The sequence below is a fragment of the Aythya ferina genome (genome assembly GCF_964211825.1).
Source record: "Aythya ferina genome assembly, chromosome: 20".
Lineage (NCBI taxonomy): Eukaryota > Metazoa > Chordata > Aves > Anseriformes > Anatidae > Aythya > Aythya ferina.
The window spans coordinates 3,889,553-3,903,346 of NC_140318.1; the positions used below are offsets into that span (position 1 = coordinate 3,889,553).

General features: G+C 60.7%; 2 protein-coding genes across 6 annotated transcripts; one reads left to right on the forward strand and one right to left on the reverse strand.

Annotated features, from left to right (window-relative positions):
- The first annotated feature begins 668 nt into the window (after nucleotides 1–668).
- On the forward strand, nucleotides 669–3,608 carry NTMT1 (N-terminal Xaa-Pro-Lys N-methyltransferase 1). Of its 4 annotated transcripts, none has more exons than XM_084493940.1 (5): nucleotides 669–737; nucleotides 1,392–1,439; nucleotides 2,198–2,380; nucleotides 2,491–2,743; nucleotides 3,072–3,608. In XM_084493940.1, the coding sequence occupies exons 3-5, from the start codon at nucleotides 2,219–2,221 to the stop codon at nucleotides 3,326–3,328; spliced, it is 672 nt and encodes a 223-aa protein (XP_084350066.1). In that variant the 5' UTR covers nucleotides 669–737; nucleotides 1,392–1,439; nucleotides 2,198–2,218; the 3' UTR covers nucleotides 3,329–3,608. The 4 variants fall into 4 exon arrangements, with proteins under 4 accessions (XP_084350066.1, XP_084350067.1, XP_084350068.1 ...); XM_084493941.1 differs by having other exon boundaries at nucleotides 682–716; XM_084493942.1 differs by having other exon boundaries at nucleotides 702–716; nucleotides 2,193–2,380.
- Nucleotides 3,609–4,305: 697 nt separating this feature from the next.
- ASB6 (ankyrin repeat and SOCS box containing 6) lies at nucleotides 4,306–8,676 on the reverse strand. 2 transcript variants are annotated; one of them, XM_084493939.1, is made up of 7 exons: nucleotides 8,613–8,676; nucleotides 8,014–8,211; nucleotides 7,548–7,729; nucleotides 7,361–7,467; nucleotides 6,952–7,060; nucleotides 6,748–6,834; nucleotides 4,306–6,239 (listed from the first exon to the last, which is right to left on the reverse strand). In XM_084493939.1, exons 2-7 carry the CDS (start codon nucleotides 8,106–8,108, stop codon nucleotides 5,560–5,562), a joined length of 1,260 nt encoding a protein of 419 aa, XP_084350065.1. In that variant the 5' UTR covers nucleotides 8,109–8,211; nucleotides 8,613–8,676; the 3' UTR covers nucleotides 4,306–5,559. The 2 variants fall into 2 exon arrangements, with proteins under 2 accessions (XP_084350065.1, XP_084350064.1); XM_084493938.1 differs by having other exon boundaries at nucleotides 7,996–8,211; nucleotides 8,613–8,674.
- Between the last annotated feature and the right edge of the window lie 5,118 nt (nucleotides 8,677–13,794).

Sequence of the window (13,794 nt, forward strand, 5' to 3'; positions counted from 1 at the left end):
GAGGGGTGACAGGACAAGGGGTGACAGAGAGAGGGGTGACAGAATGAGGGGTGACAGGCCACGGGGTGACAGGCTGGGGGGTGACAGGCCAGGGGGTGACAGGCTGAGGGGTGACGGGCTGGGGGGTGACAGAGTGAGGGGTGACAGGCCAGGGGGTGACAGGATGGGGGGTGACAGGCTGAGGGGTGACAGTGAGGGGTGACAGGCCAGGGGGTGACGGGCTGGGGGGTGACAGGATGGGGGGTGACAAGACGGAGGGTGACAGGCCAGGGGGTGACAGCCTGGGGGGTGACAGACTGAGAGGTGACAGGCGGGGGTCTTTTAATCCTTGCAGTGCCACCCGCACACCCTCCGTGTGCGGACACCCCCCGTTCCCGTGCCGCCCCCCAGCAGCAGCCGCTGCCCGCCGGCGCCCCCCGCTCGTCCTCCAGCGGGGCAACAGCGGCACCGCGCGGCCGGGGGGGGGCACGGCTCCCGGGGACGGGACAGCACCGGGACCACGGGGCCCCCCCCCCCCCCCCCCCCCCCCCCCCCCCCCACCGGACCCCCCCCTTCCATAGAGCCCCGTTCGCAGCCCCCCTCCCCTTAATACCCCCCCCCCCCCCCGTTTCCCGGTGCTCCCCCCCCACCCCCCCCGCCGGTAACGGAGGGAGGCCCCGCCCCCCCCGTGCCCCCCCCCCCCGTCGCGGTGACGTCACGGGGAGCGCCGCCGCCCGGTGGGTGCCCGTGGCCGCCCGGTGAGGGGGGGGGGGGGAGGAGAAAAAGAGGGGATTTTGGGGGAAAAAGGGGGGGGGGAGCACCGGGGGGAGCGGGTACGGGGTTGGGGGGTGGGGGGGAGAAGGGGAAGCACCGGGAGCCCCACACCGGGACCCCCCCCCTTAAATTAGGAACCCCCCCGTTGCCACCGGGACCCCCCCGCACACAGCGGGGCCACACGGAGCTGGGGGGGGGGTGGGGAGGTGGGGGGGGTCCGTTTAGGCCTCGCTGCCTCTCACCAGCCCCCCCCCAACCCCTCCGGTTTGTGCCCCCTCCCCCAGCATAGGGACCCCCCCCCAGCGCCCCCCAAATGGGTGGGGGGGGCAGGGGCACCCCCAGCACCGGTTACCGGGACCCCCACCTATAGACCCCCGAGGTGGGGGTGTAGGGAACGGGGGGGGGTCCCCAGGCCTAAAACCAGGCCCCCTCCCCGGCCTGCAGCCTCCCCAGATTTGGGGATTCCCCCCCAAAACGGGGCTGTGGGGCCAGGGGGTGCCCACAGGGTCCCCATGGGGTCTGGGGGGGGAGGGGGGGGTCTCACCTCCACCTCCTCGGGGCCGCGGTGGGTTCCCCCCCCCCCCACCTGCAGCACTGCAGTATTTTGGGGCTAAAAACATGTTTTTTTCTCCCCCTAGAGCCCAGCGCAGAGCGGCTCCACGCCAAGCTGGCCCCCCAGGAGTGAGGTGAGGTCCTTGGGGGTCTCCAAACCCACCCCAAGCCCCCCCGGGGAAGGTTTTGGGGTGCTCTGACACCACGAACCCCTCGTATTTCTGTCTGTGGAGGTGTTGGAAGGGGCTGAATTTAGCCTTGGGCCACCTCAAATCTCGCTGCTAATCCCCCCCCGGCGTTAATCAGACCCCTGGGGGGGTGAGTTATGGGGTGTCCAGGGGGATTTATGGCTTGTAGGGCTGATTTAGAGCCTGGTTTTGTTATATCACAAATGCCTTAGCTCACGGGCACGGCTGAGATTTACAGCCCTTGGGGAGGTGCTTGGGGGGACTTCCAGCAACTCCCCCTGGACCTGGGGGGTTTTGATCTGGTAATGCTCTTAAAATGGGAAGAGAGGAGGCAGAAGAGGTGAAATGGGTGGGTCAGCCTTCAAAAAAAAAAAAATTGGGGATTTTAGGGTATGTTGGATATTTTGGAGACCCTCCCTGCCCAGGAGGGTCTCCAAAACTCTCCAGCACTGAGGTCCTTGTTCCTGCTTGTTGTTCCTAGAAGTTTTTAGGGTTTGAAGTAGCCCTGGTGGGAGGGAAAGGGGTGTCAGGCACATATTGGGACGCTCAGAGAGCTGATCCCACAGCCGTGACACCGAGCTGGGGATGGCGGTGGTGCTGTCCCACTGTGGGGCTCACCGGGAGCCCTAACTGGGTTGGGGGGGCTTCACGCTGGGGGGCTTCTTTGTTCCCAACCCGTGTTTTTTCCCCTCCTGGAAGAGCAGCGAGTCCCCCGCTGGGCCAGCATGTCGAGCGAGGTGGTGGAGGACGAGTTTGAGTTCTACTCCAAGGCGGAGAAGTACTGGAAGGACGTGCCCGCCACGGTGGACGGCATGCTGGGGGGCTACGGCCACATCTCCAGCATCGACATCAACAGCTCCAGGAAATTCCTGCAGCGCTTCCTGCGGGTAGGTAACACGGGACGAGGTGCTCCCAAAGCCCAAAGCTCTTCCCTCTGGGCTGCTCCTGCTCGGTTGCCTCTCCGGGGAGCTCAGCCCCTCGTGGTTTTCGTTCCCAGGATGGCCCCAACAGGACGGGGACGAGCCGCGCTCTGGACTGCGGGGCGGGCATCGGCCGCATCACCAAGCGGCTGCTGCTGCCCCTCTTCAAGACGGTGGACATGGTGGACGTGACGGAGGATTTCCTCACCAAGGCCAAGAGCTACCTGGGCGAGGAGGGCAGGCGGGTGCGCAACTACTTCTGCTGCGGCCTCCAGGACTTCAGCCCCGAGCCCAACTCCTACGATGTCATCTGGATCCAGTGGGTCATCGGTGAGGGGCGCTCCGTGGCCTGTCCTCTCCCCGTCCAGCCCCACGGGCACCAGGGAGGGCTGGGATTGGGATCTGCCCCGTGGAGGGTGTCACACTGTAGGGTCTTTTTCCCCCAAACCCTCAAGGCCAGGGCGTGGGTGGGACAGAGCTGGATTGAGCCCATGGGATGCAAGTTGGACCCTCCCCCAAGCTCTCCCTTGAAAATAGCTCAAATATTTTGACTGCTTGGAGCAGGAGGGATCCTAACAGCCTCCCCTTCTCCATCACGCTGCCCGGGGGGGTGGTCTCACACCCGCTAACCCCCCTCTCTGCTCTGCTCCCCCCCTAGGACACCTCACGGACAACCACCTCTCCGATTTCCTGAAGCGCTGCCGCGCCGGGCTGCGGCCCAACGGCATCGTGGTCATCAAGGACAACATGGCTCAGGAGGGAGTGATCATGGACGATGTGGACAGCAGCGTCTGCAGGGACCTGGACGTGGTCCGCAAGATCATCCGCCGCGCCGGGCTGCACCTCCTGGCCGAGGAACGCCAGGAGAACTTCCCCGACGAGATCTACCACGTCTACACCTTCGCCATGAGATGAGGCTGCCCGACGGCCGGAGAGGGGGGGGGGGTCTCTCTCCAAGGCCAGCTCGGAGCAGCAAGGGCAAGGACAGAAGGTCCTGCCGGGGCCGGGAGGGGGCGAGGACCGTGCCTTCACCGCCGGGGGGTGGCCAGCGGCGAGGGCGTCGCGACTCCCCCTCCTCCGGGGCTGGTGGCGAGGACGGGGCTTTGTCTTCCAAAGTTGCTGCTGGTTGTGGAAAAAAAAAAAAAAAAGAAAAAAAAAAAGAGGTGTTTGCCAAATACACGCTCCTGCTGTCGCACTCCTGCACGTGGGCTTTGTCAGGCGCAGCGCCGTGGTTTGAGGCCACGCTCGGGGGCTCTGCCCAACACCACTCGCTCCTTGGGCACCCATGGGTGCTCCCTGCTTCACTAAGGGCTTGGTGTGGCTGTGACGGGCTGGACGCCCCTCCTCGCGTGGGAGTTTGCCCCTTTTCCCACTCCCGAGCTCGCTGCTGCTCACAGAAGCAAGGGTTTAACTCAGCAACAAGCTGGGTAAAGCAAATGGGAGAACCCCCCCGGTGTTTCCTTGCAGTGGGCTACGGCTTCTGGGGTTCTGAGGTGGGTTTTAAACCCACCAGGAGGCCTCCCACGTGCACAGCAAAAGAGAAGGGAGCTGTAATCCTGGCTCCCTCGTGTTCTCCGGAGATGTGGTAGCGCAGACAAAGCCCTGCCCTGCCTCCTGGAGCACTTTTACCAGCCCCGGTGACCCTGAGAAGGGATCCAGTGAGCACTCGGTGTTAGCAGGGCACCTGCTCTGAGCTGCCCCCCCACACCCTGGCACTGCTCCCCCGGCTTTGAACGCTCCCAGCTCCTCCCCTGCCACATCCAGAGCATTTCTGCCAAGCCTCCTCCCGTGCAATTCCTCCCACCCAGCACAGAGGTGAAACGAGCGGGCAGGTCCCACGCAGAGCCCTCGTCACCACCCCAGCCCCCCTGCAGAAGAAACGAGCCCCTGGCTGCTGTTACAAAAGGCTTTGTTTAATTTCTCTTTTCCAAGGGATTTCACATTTTGTTGTTTTGTTTTTGAACATCAGTTCCTCGGGACGCACAGCCCGGATTCCACAGGGTGGGAGAAGGTGAAGCACAGGAGCTGCCGGGAGGGCAGCGTGGGGAGACACCCCTGCAGATCCCAGCTCTGCTTGCTGTGAATACCTGCCCACAGGAGATGATTTCCTTCCTCTTCTGCATCCGTTCTGAGGGCAAGGCTCAGCTCCACGGCATCTTTTGGACTTCACAGGGATGCCCAGGAGCTGCCAGACGGCTGCAGCAGGTTGGGACACGAGACCTTCATGCCCAGTTCCAAAGGTCGGGGCTTTCTGTAGCAGCCTGGCAAGAAAACCCCGAGCTCTGCTGCAATTTTTTCTTCCTGGGCAGGAGGCGCTGGAGCTCGTGAAAGAGGAGCGTGTAAAAGGCCCAGGGATAGGGAGAAGCAAGGCACGGAGCAGGTAGCTGCCCAATCCTCCTCCCTGCACGCACAACACCGAAAAACAGCCACTTATCTCAGAGCCCAGCGCCTCCAAGACGCATCCCCCGTGCCGAGAGGATCGAGTGCTCTTGGCAAAAGCTCTGAGGGCGCTCAGCAGCCGGGCTGCTGAAAGCACCACATCGGGGTGCAGAGGCAGGGCCTGCCCCCGTCACAGCAGAGCAGGAGGCACAGAACTGGATGCCAGCGCTCCCCTGGGGGTCTGGCTGCACTTGGCACCTCTCCGTGCTGCTGCTCAGCCCCTGGGACAGGCAACACCTCTTCTCTCAGCACCCAGAGGCGTCTCACAGCTCTGCCCCTCATCCAAGGCACTGCTTTGCCCACTGCAGAGCCAGCACGGCTGGAAGGAGGGGAGCTGTGCAGCCACACTGGCCCTTCACCCAACACCCACACAACCCTTTCTCCCCAGTGTCTCCCTGATTTCCAGCAGCCCTCTTCACCCGCAGAGGGCCAACCTCCCTAACAAGGTGCTCGAGGAGTATCCCCCGGGCTCCTTCTGGTGTAAAATTAAATCAAAATAAGCAGGTGTTCATCTCAGAGCCTCCAAGGACACGCGTGCAGCACCGTGCACGGAGAAGCACGGCCCTGAAACACAGCAGAGAGGCCCCGTGGGCACGGGGAGGGCAGCACCCCTCGCTGCAGGGAGACCCAGTGCAGAGCAGCGAGCTGCTGGCTGGCCACGGGCACCACGAGCGTGGAGAGGGGAGGTGGAGAGGCACCAGCCAGGCTCAGAGGTCCTCGTGCCCAACAGCAGCGTGGTCGATGAGCAGGTACCACTTCAGCCTGTCCGGAAGAGGTAGAGCTTTGATTTTAACATCTACAGGCCAAGGCTTAAGGCGCTGCCGGATAAACACCCTGCAGAGATGTTTCAGTGCCTGGGGGGTGTGCTCCAGCTGCTTCAGGGAGCAGAAGAGAGTCCTGACCTTGTCCCCGTGGTACCTACAGCTGCTGGTGTTGACCTCAAAGTTGCTGGGCAGCCGGATGGCTTGCGAGCTGGCCATCATGAGCTCCAGCAGAGTCTGACCCTTCTGCAGGAGGTCCGCGTAGAAGCTGTCCTCTTCGGAGACACTGAGGTGAGAGCAGAGGCACTCGAAGACGAGCTGGAAGCCCGACCAGCAGGCAGGGCCGTGGAGGCAGCAGTTGTAGGCAGCGCCCGACTCGAGGAGGAAGCGCAGGAGCGCGAAGTGGTGCTTGAAGTTGCTGAGGCAGAGATGGGTGAGGGATTCGGGGGCCGGGCACTCGCTGGGGTTGGCCCCGTGGGCCAGCAGCAGCTGGGCGACGCGGAAGCAGAAGCCATTTGTCACCCGCGCCTCCTCCGTGCTGCTGCTGCACACCCCCTCGCCCAGCAGGAAGATGAGGGAGGTGAAGACGGTGTCGCCGTCCTTGGTGGTGGCCCTGACGTCTGCACCTGGGGGGGAGACACGGAGAACGGAACTGGGAACGCAGAGAAACGGAGGGCACCCAGCACCAAACCCTCCTCTGCTCCCTTCTCCTTCCAGGGACGGGCCCAGGAGACCACAGAATTCCCAGGGCCTCCCCGCTGCCTGCCCCAGGCAGAACTTAAACACCAGGACAAGATCGTTGTCTCCCTGTTATGAGAAGCCCAACACGTGCTCCACGAGGAGCCACGCTGCAGGCCCTGATTTCTGAGAAAGACGCTTTTCTCTTTATCCTATTCTACCTCCTGCCAGAAGCAAGAAGCAGAGAGCATGATTTCTGTATCTGATACGTTTATCTAGGAAGCATCCTTTGGAAAAAACACAGCCAGAGAGACCAGGACAGCCCTAACCCTGCCTCTGCCGGGCTTTACTCTTGCTCAGTCAGGAACGTAAAAGAGTCGGGAGGGCAGCACCTGCTGCTGTACAAAGAATCAGCCTGGAGGGGCTTTTTGTGTGCAGAGGGGAGCTTCTCCTCACCTCCTTCCAGCAGCAGACGGATGCTCTCAGTGTTGTGGATCTGGACGCCGTCGCTGCTGGCCAGGGCGTGCAGCAAGGCTGTCTTTCCTGCAGCGGGAGAAGACAGATAAAAATAATAAAAAAAAAAAAGAGCTCCACCTAGAAACGCTCACCCCAGAAGCGGCTCCCTGCTCTCTGCAGGAGCACCCGGGGGGGCACACCCACCGTTTTTGTCGGCTGCGTTGACGTCAGCCCCCAGCTGAAGCAGCCTCTGGAGGCACGACAGCCGCTCGGGCTCCTCGCTGGCCAGATCAAGGGGACTGCTCTCATGGATCTGCAGAGATCGAGGGGGAGAAAAACACAAGCATTAACGCCTCTTTGTGAGCTCCTCTATAAACCCCCTGCTAGGGCTTCATCACGGCCAACATCAGAGCATTTATTTCACCCCATCCCATTAAAATCAAGAGCGACAGCCCCTCCACAGCATCCCAGTGACCACAGCTGGGTTAACCCAACCTCCTCCCACCCACCGCAGCAGGGACGGGTTTGTTTGGCCAAAGGCAGCGTCTCAGGAGGCCCCCAACAGCAGGTGACACACGAGGGGGGAGCTGTCCCCAGGCAGCCAGGTCCGTACCCGGTCTCTGCGGTTGATGTCCGCCCCGTGGCGCACCAGCAGCTCCACCACGTCGGGCTGGTTGCGGAGCACCGCGATGTGCAGCGGGGTGTAGTAGGTGACGGGGTCTGGGGGCAGAAACACGCCGTGTTTTTTGGAGAAGGGAGCAGCCCCGCACGCCCCCCACCCCCCTTCCCAGCAGCCGTACCTTCGAAGCTGAGGTCAGCGCCAAACTCCAGGAGGATTTCCGCGGCGGTGACAAGCCCCAGCTCGGTGACCTTCAGCAGGGCATAGCTCACGCCTTCCTGGTAGAAGGGGGAGTGGGTCTCCCTCTCCAAAACTCGCCTCACAGCCGAGAGCTGGCTCCTGTCGCTGCCCAGGCAGGCATGGCTGGGGATGCACAGAGAGAGACGGTCACTCATCTGAGCATTACACGTCTCAGACGGGTTTGCAGAGGTCAAAGCAGCACCCAAGAGGAAGAAAAAGCCCTGCTCTCTCCTCTTGTCCCGCAACCTGGTGCGGTTTTATTGACGTAGGCAGGCTCCTGGGGAGCACACACAGCCCCGTGCTTGCGCTGCTCCAACCCCACGCTCCCAAAGGGTCCCTGGGACCGGCAGCCCCCCGGGACAGCTCCGTTTCCAGCCCCATCCCGTCACCTCTCCAGCTCGCTCCGCCTCGCCGCGTCCTGCAGCGCCAGCAGCCCCAGGATCTTGTCCACCAGGGGCTGGTACTCGAAGATGATCCTGCGGAAGCCGTGCAGGAAGGGCATGCTGCTGCCGCCCGGGGGGGCCCCTGCATGGCAGTGGCGCCTTGCCCCACGCAGGACTGTGGCGGGCAGACGCCAGCAGGGCCTGAATTCCACGGGATTCCCCCTGTTTCCAAACAAACGCGGGTTTTGAGAGATTTAACAGTTCAAAAACACCCCCCAGCCGCCTTAGAGCTTTATAAAAGGCCACAAAGGGCAGCACAGCCCCCCCACACCCCTCGCCCTTATCTCCTGCGGGCAGCACAGGGCAGAGCCGGGCCCGGGGCCGGCCCCACCCGCACAGGCCCAGACCCCACACACAGGGCCGGGCCCCAGGGCCCTGCAGGCCCCTCACCGGGGGGGGGCGAGCCCCAAACCCCCCCCAAACCCTCCCAAAACCCTCCCAAACCCGGGACAGAGCCCGGAGCACGGCCCCGGGGCCTCCCAGCCGCCCCCTGAGGCTCACGAGGGTCCCACAAGGCCCCTGGGGGGGTCCCGGTGCCGCAGCCCTCCCTCCGCCGCCCCCACCTGCCCGCCGCCGCCGCCGCCACTGCCCGGAGCGGAAGCGGAAGCCGGCGGCTAAGCCCGGAGGGGGCGTGGTCAAACAGGGGGGCGTGGACTACAAGGGGGCGTGGCCTCATATATGGGGCGTGGTTTGGGTGGGAGGCAGTTTGGGCGTGGTCTAAGGGGGCGTGGTCTAGGGGATCATTGGGGTGTCGTTTAAGGGGGGCGTGGTTTGAGTGGGCGTGGTCTAAAGGGGGCGTGGCCTGGTGCGCGCGCCCGCCAGGGGGCAGCAGAGGCCGCGCGGCAGGTGGGGAACGGCGGGGGGGGGGGAGCGGCGGCGGCGGGGGCGCGCACGGGGGGGGGGGGGGGCGTGCTCAGCCGGGCGCGTGCACGTACAAGGTGCACGCGCACCGCCCCCCTCCTTGCACACTGCTCCGTGCACACGCATTGCACGCTCACGCGCGTCCGTGCACGCGCACACCCAGTGCACGCTCACCCCGTGCACACCCAGCCATGCACACCCCCACCCCGTGCCCCGACCTCCTCCATCCCCCAGGAAGCACCCAAGGGTGCGGGTGCCCCCTCCCTGCCGTTATCATTATTATTATTATTATTATTATTATTATTATTATTATTATTATTATTATTATTATTATTACTGTTTTTGTTATTATTATTATTAATTTTTATTATTATTGTTATTCCGGTGGAATTTCCAGCTGCATGGAGCTCCGGAGAGCCGGCCCTAACCGAAGCCGCCTCAAGTTTCCTATTTACTTTTATTTATTATTTTATTTTATTTTATTTTATTTTATTTTATTTTATTTTATTTTATTTTATTTTATTTTATTTTATTTTATTTTACTTTATTTTATTTTATTTTATTTTACTTTATTTTATTTTATTTTATTTTATTTTATTTTATTTTATTTTTTATTTTATTTTAATTTTATTTTATTCGGGGGATTTCTTTCATTCTGGCGGGGCGCTTCCAGCTCGCGGCGTGAGGCAGGGGGGGCGAGGAGGTCACCCTGCCTGGGCGCTTTTCTCCTGCCCCCATCCCCAAAACCCTCCGTGGATCCCCCAAAAACACTCCATGGCCCCAAAACCCTTCATGGATCCCCCAAGTTCTCCATGAACCCCCCCAAAATCCTCTGTGGGTCCCCAAATCCTCCGCGGACCGGGCATCGCCACCATCCCCGTGCGCACAGCACCACTGGAGACCTCCTAGACCCAACCTCCCCCGGAGGAAATTTCCCCATTTGGAGGGAATTCACCCCAAAAGGGGTCTGAGACAAAAAACTGAACGCTGGTGAGCAGGACACGAGGGGGACCCCGACCCCAAAGACCCCCCCTGGGGTCACGGCGGGCGTCGTGCCGGTGCCCGGCCGGGATCAGCCCCGGCCTCCCCAGCGCCTTGGCGGGGCGGCCGGGGAAGAATGCGAGCTGGCGATCCATCAGGGAGACAGAGCAGCGGCGAGCCGAAGAAAGAGGGGCATTTTAGGAGGAAAGCCAGGGAAATTTGATCATTAAGAAATCCTCCTGGCTGTCTGGGGGAATTTAATTAAATTGCTGGAAAGGGCTGTGAGCACATCTGGATCCAATATGTGCAGCTTTGATTTTTTTTCTTTCTTTCTTTCTTTTCTTTTTTTTTTTTTTTCTTTCTTTTTTTTTTTTTTTTTTTTTTAGTTCACTCTTTTCCCATCTCGCCGTTGAAGGGGGTTGGGGGGGGTTGTAGGGGGGGGGGAATAAAAGGGAAATAGCAGAGCCACGGAGTATTGGTTCATCTGGGACTGGGATTCCTGGCAGGGAAAGAAAGAGAGCGAGAGAAAGAATGAGCGAAAAGAAAGAGACAGAACCGGGGGGAACGGGGAATGGGGGAGAAAAGGAGAAAAACCTTTACCACGGGCTGGGGGGGGGCACGATGCCACCAGGGACAAGGAGCTGTGGGGGGGGGGCAAGGATGAAGCATGGGGCACAAGGTGGGGCACGAGGCACCCTTGGGTGCTTGCAGGGCTGGGAGCCACTTGTGGATGCTGAAATATGGGGGGGGTGCCCATATTTTGGGGGCCAAACCGAGCACGGTGCTTGCCCCGATACCCCCCCGTGGTGGCTCAGCTGGCCCCGAGCTGCCCCATCCTCGTGGGTCAACAGGGCCCTTCTGCACCTCCAGCGCTGCGAGGTTTGGGGTGCTGCTGTGGGGATGGCTGACCCCATCCCCTGGGGGGGGGCACAGAGGTGCCATCCCGAGGCTGTTCCAGCCTAATTTTGGGGAGGGGGCTTGGCATGGAGCAGGGCACAGTGGTGCCACCCACCCCAAGACCCTCTCCATGTCCTGGCCAGGCACCACGAGCCCCCGTCTCCATCCCGTGCGTCCTCCTCGTTACGGGGCACATAACCAGAAACCCTGGGGATGCGGGCACCCCAACCCAGTTTCTTTGCAGAATAATATAGAAAGGGCAAGATTTGGGGAATATCGAGGAGAATGAGCATTTTGGTACTGAAAGGAGCCCCGAGTGCACCACGCAGCACCGGTGCCCGCGGCGCTCCCACCCAGCGCGGCACAGCCACGGGAGGTGGCTCAGGAACACCAGGAATCCCCTAGAAGGACATAAATTGAGATGAACCCAAATTAAATTGTCCTTCTTTTTTTTTTTTTTTTTTTTTTAAGGCACCCTCAGGGAGCTGAGCTTTGGTCCCCCAGCCCCTCTCGGCGGTGTCGGAGCGCTCGCCCCGCTCGGGTTTAGGCACAGCAAACGTGCTTGGCTGCGTTTTCACCAAACATGCTTTGCTCAGCACGGCTGAGAGCCACCTTGCCAGCTCCGAAGGTCCAGTTTTGATCGCTTAAAATGCATTTTTCAAAAAAAAAAAAAAAAAAAAAAAGGAGAAGATCTCACACGAGAGGCTTGGGGAACGACAGGAGAGCGGGTTTCAGACAAATGGGTCTAGCTTCAGATGCCTTGTGTGGCTGGCGGAGTTAAAAAAAAAATGATGCTTAAAAAAAAAAAAAAAAAAAAAAAAAGCAAATCCTAGAGCTAAAAAGGAAATTGCATTAATACAGATTGTTTTATTTAAAAAAAGCAAACCCTGACCTCTACTTCAAAAAAGTCATTAGACATTCTCCTTCTGAAAGGCCGACAGGGGATATTACTGAAAGGCCAGTTAATTTCTCAATGACTTACTGTTCTTGCTCTGCTCATGGAAATGTGTAAAGAGTCGGAGGGTAATTTAAGGCACCCTGCAGAAAGGTGTGTAAATCTTTGCATGTCTAAAGAAACTTTACCAGACCGCTAGGATTGGGAAAAAGAAAATGCTTGCCCTCTTTTTTTTTTTTTTTCTCTCTCTCTCTCTCTTTTTTTTTTTTTTCACTTTCCTTTGGAACTCCGATCCCCTTTGATCATAAAAAAGGTCATATTTCACCCAAAAAAATATCGGCAATCACAGGGCCCGAGGAAGTGCGAACCCGAGGGGGTTTCGCCGACGATTATTCCCCCCCGTTTAATTATTTAATGCCAGGGGCTGAGCGAAAGGCCTCTCCCCTGGAAGAGCCAAACGCTTCCAGAACGAGCTCTGGCCCTGAGCGAGGAGGCAGGGGGGCAGTGCCCGGGGCTGCCCCCTCCCACCCCAACAACCCCCAAGCCCCCCAGCCCCCCAGATAACCCCCAAAACCCCGACGGAGCCGGGCGCATCGCCACCAGGACACCAAGCTCCAAGGGGTCGCCACCATCTGCAGGGGCCGGGCTGTCCCTGGAGCCGTTTGTGCAGCACCCGGTGTCCCCCCCATCCTGGGGACAGCACGTCCTGGAAGCCACCGTGGGGAAAAAAAGCGGAATAAAGTGGATATTGGGCCAAGGAGGGGATGTGCTGGCTCCTCACACGGCCCCAGCACGTGGCACGTCGCCCCCCAAAGCTGCCCGGAGGGCTGGCGGCGACGTGTGCCACCCGTGTGCCCCGTGCCATGCTGGGTGGCACGGCAAAACCGGAGTGACACCACCTCCAGGTTTACACGGGCAAGGGGAGGATGGGGATCCGGAGCTGATTCCGGCCTGTATTCAACCCTGGGGCCAGCAGATCGGGCCAGGAGGGGCAGTAAAACAGCCCCCAAAAAAAGCAGGAGGGGGGTTGGGAGGCCGGGCTGGCTCGTTTTTTTTTTTTTTTTTTTTTTTTTTGCACGCTGCGGGAGCCCCCCCGCGGACTCGGAGAGCCAAAATCTTGCCTTCAGCTACACCCCTTCCAATCTGCCGAGCTCTGGGAAGCTGCTTCCCCCGTCAGGGAGATCAGATTTGGCAGCGCTGGCTCGCTTCGAAATCCGCACGCCTCCGACTTGAAGGGGAGAGGGAGCGCAAGGAAAAAGCTTGCGACAAATGTTAAAATAACTCAGCCGGGGGCTCGCCTCCCCGGGACGGGGCTTTTTGGGAGCTCAGAGCCGGGCTCCAGCACCCAAACTTGCACGGTTTCACCTCGAAACCCCCCTGCGCCCTGCACCATGGGCATGCGCCCGCAGCCCCATCGCCCCCCAGCCCCAAACCCCCTCCAGCTCTGCCCCCTTCTCTCCCATCGCCTCCTCCATCTACACACACACACACGTATACCCCTAGCGGGACTGGATTTTAAAAGAAGGGGGGAAAAACTCCTTTTTCCTCTCCCGGCGGCTGGTTTTCATTAGGGAGGTTTCTTTCGCAGCCCCAAGGGAAGCAGCCTATGAGTTTTTAACTGTGGTGCAGGACGTAATTATCTCATTAAGGCGAGAGAGCCAGGCTTTTCCCAGGAGAGGTGACCTTGCTCCGGGGTTGCTGGGGCTTAGAGGAGGGGGGTAGAGGTGGAAAAAGAGGGGGTAGGGGGGGGCCGTGTCCCCCTGTCACCCGCGGGTCACCTCTCCCCCTCCAGCCCCATTTGGGGTCGGGGTGGCGCAGCCCCCCCCCCCGCGGAGCGCGGCCGCTTCCACTTGTTGATAGAAGCACTTGGAGAAGGGCTGGGGGGGCTCGCGGGGGGGGCAAAGAGGGGATAGCGGGGCTCTGCCCCCCCCCCTCCCCATAAACCTTCCCCCTAACCCCCCCCCCGGGCTCCGCTGCCGCCGGTGCTCGGCCCCTGGCAGGGGGCAGGTCGCCGGCCCGGGGGGCGAGGGGCGAGGGGCGAGGGGCGAGGGGCGAGGGGCCGCCCCGCTCGGCTCGGAGCAGGGGCGTTTGTTTGAACAGCTCCAGAGCAA

Bases quoted from the DNA above. Each gene is read 5' to 3' on its own strand.
- NTMT1 (XM_084493940.1), top strand. From the start codon at position 2,219: ATGTCGAGCGAGGTGGTGGAGGACGAGTTTGAGTTCTACTCCAAGGCG. The intron at 2,381-2,490 runs GTAGGTAACACG...TTTCGTTCCCAG, and splicing joins TCCTGCAGCGCTTCCTGCGG to GATGGCCCCAACAGGACGGG. The intron at 2,744-3,071 runs GTGAGGGGCGCT...CTCCCCCCCTAG, and splicing joins CTGGATCCAGTGGGTCATCG to GACACCTCACGGACAACCAC.
- ASB6 (XM_084493938.1), bottom strand. From the start codon at position 8,108: ATGCCCTTCCTGCACGGCTTCCGCAGGATCATCTTCGAGTACCAGCCC. The intron at 7,061-7,360 runs GTACGGACCTGG...CGATCTCTGCAG, and splicing joins ACATCAACCGCAGAGACCGG to ATCCATGAGAGCAGTCCCCT. The intron at 6,240-6,747 runs GTGAGGAGAAGC...TCTCCCCCCCAG, and splicing joins CCGTCTGCTGCTGGAAGGAG to GTGCAGACGTCAGGGCCACC.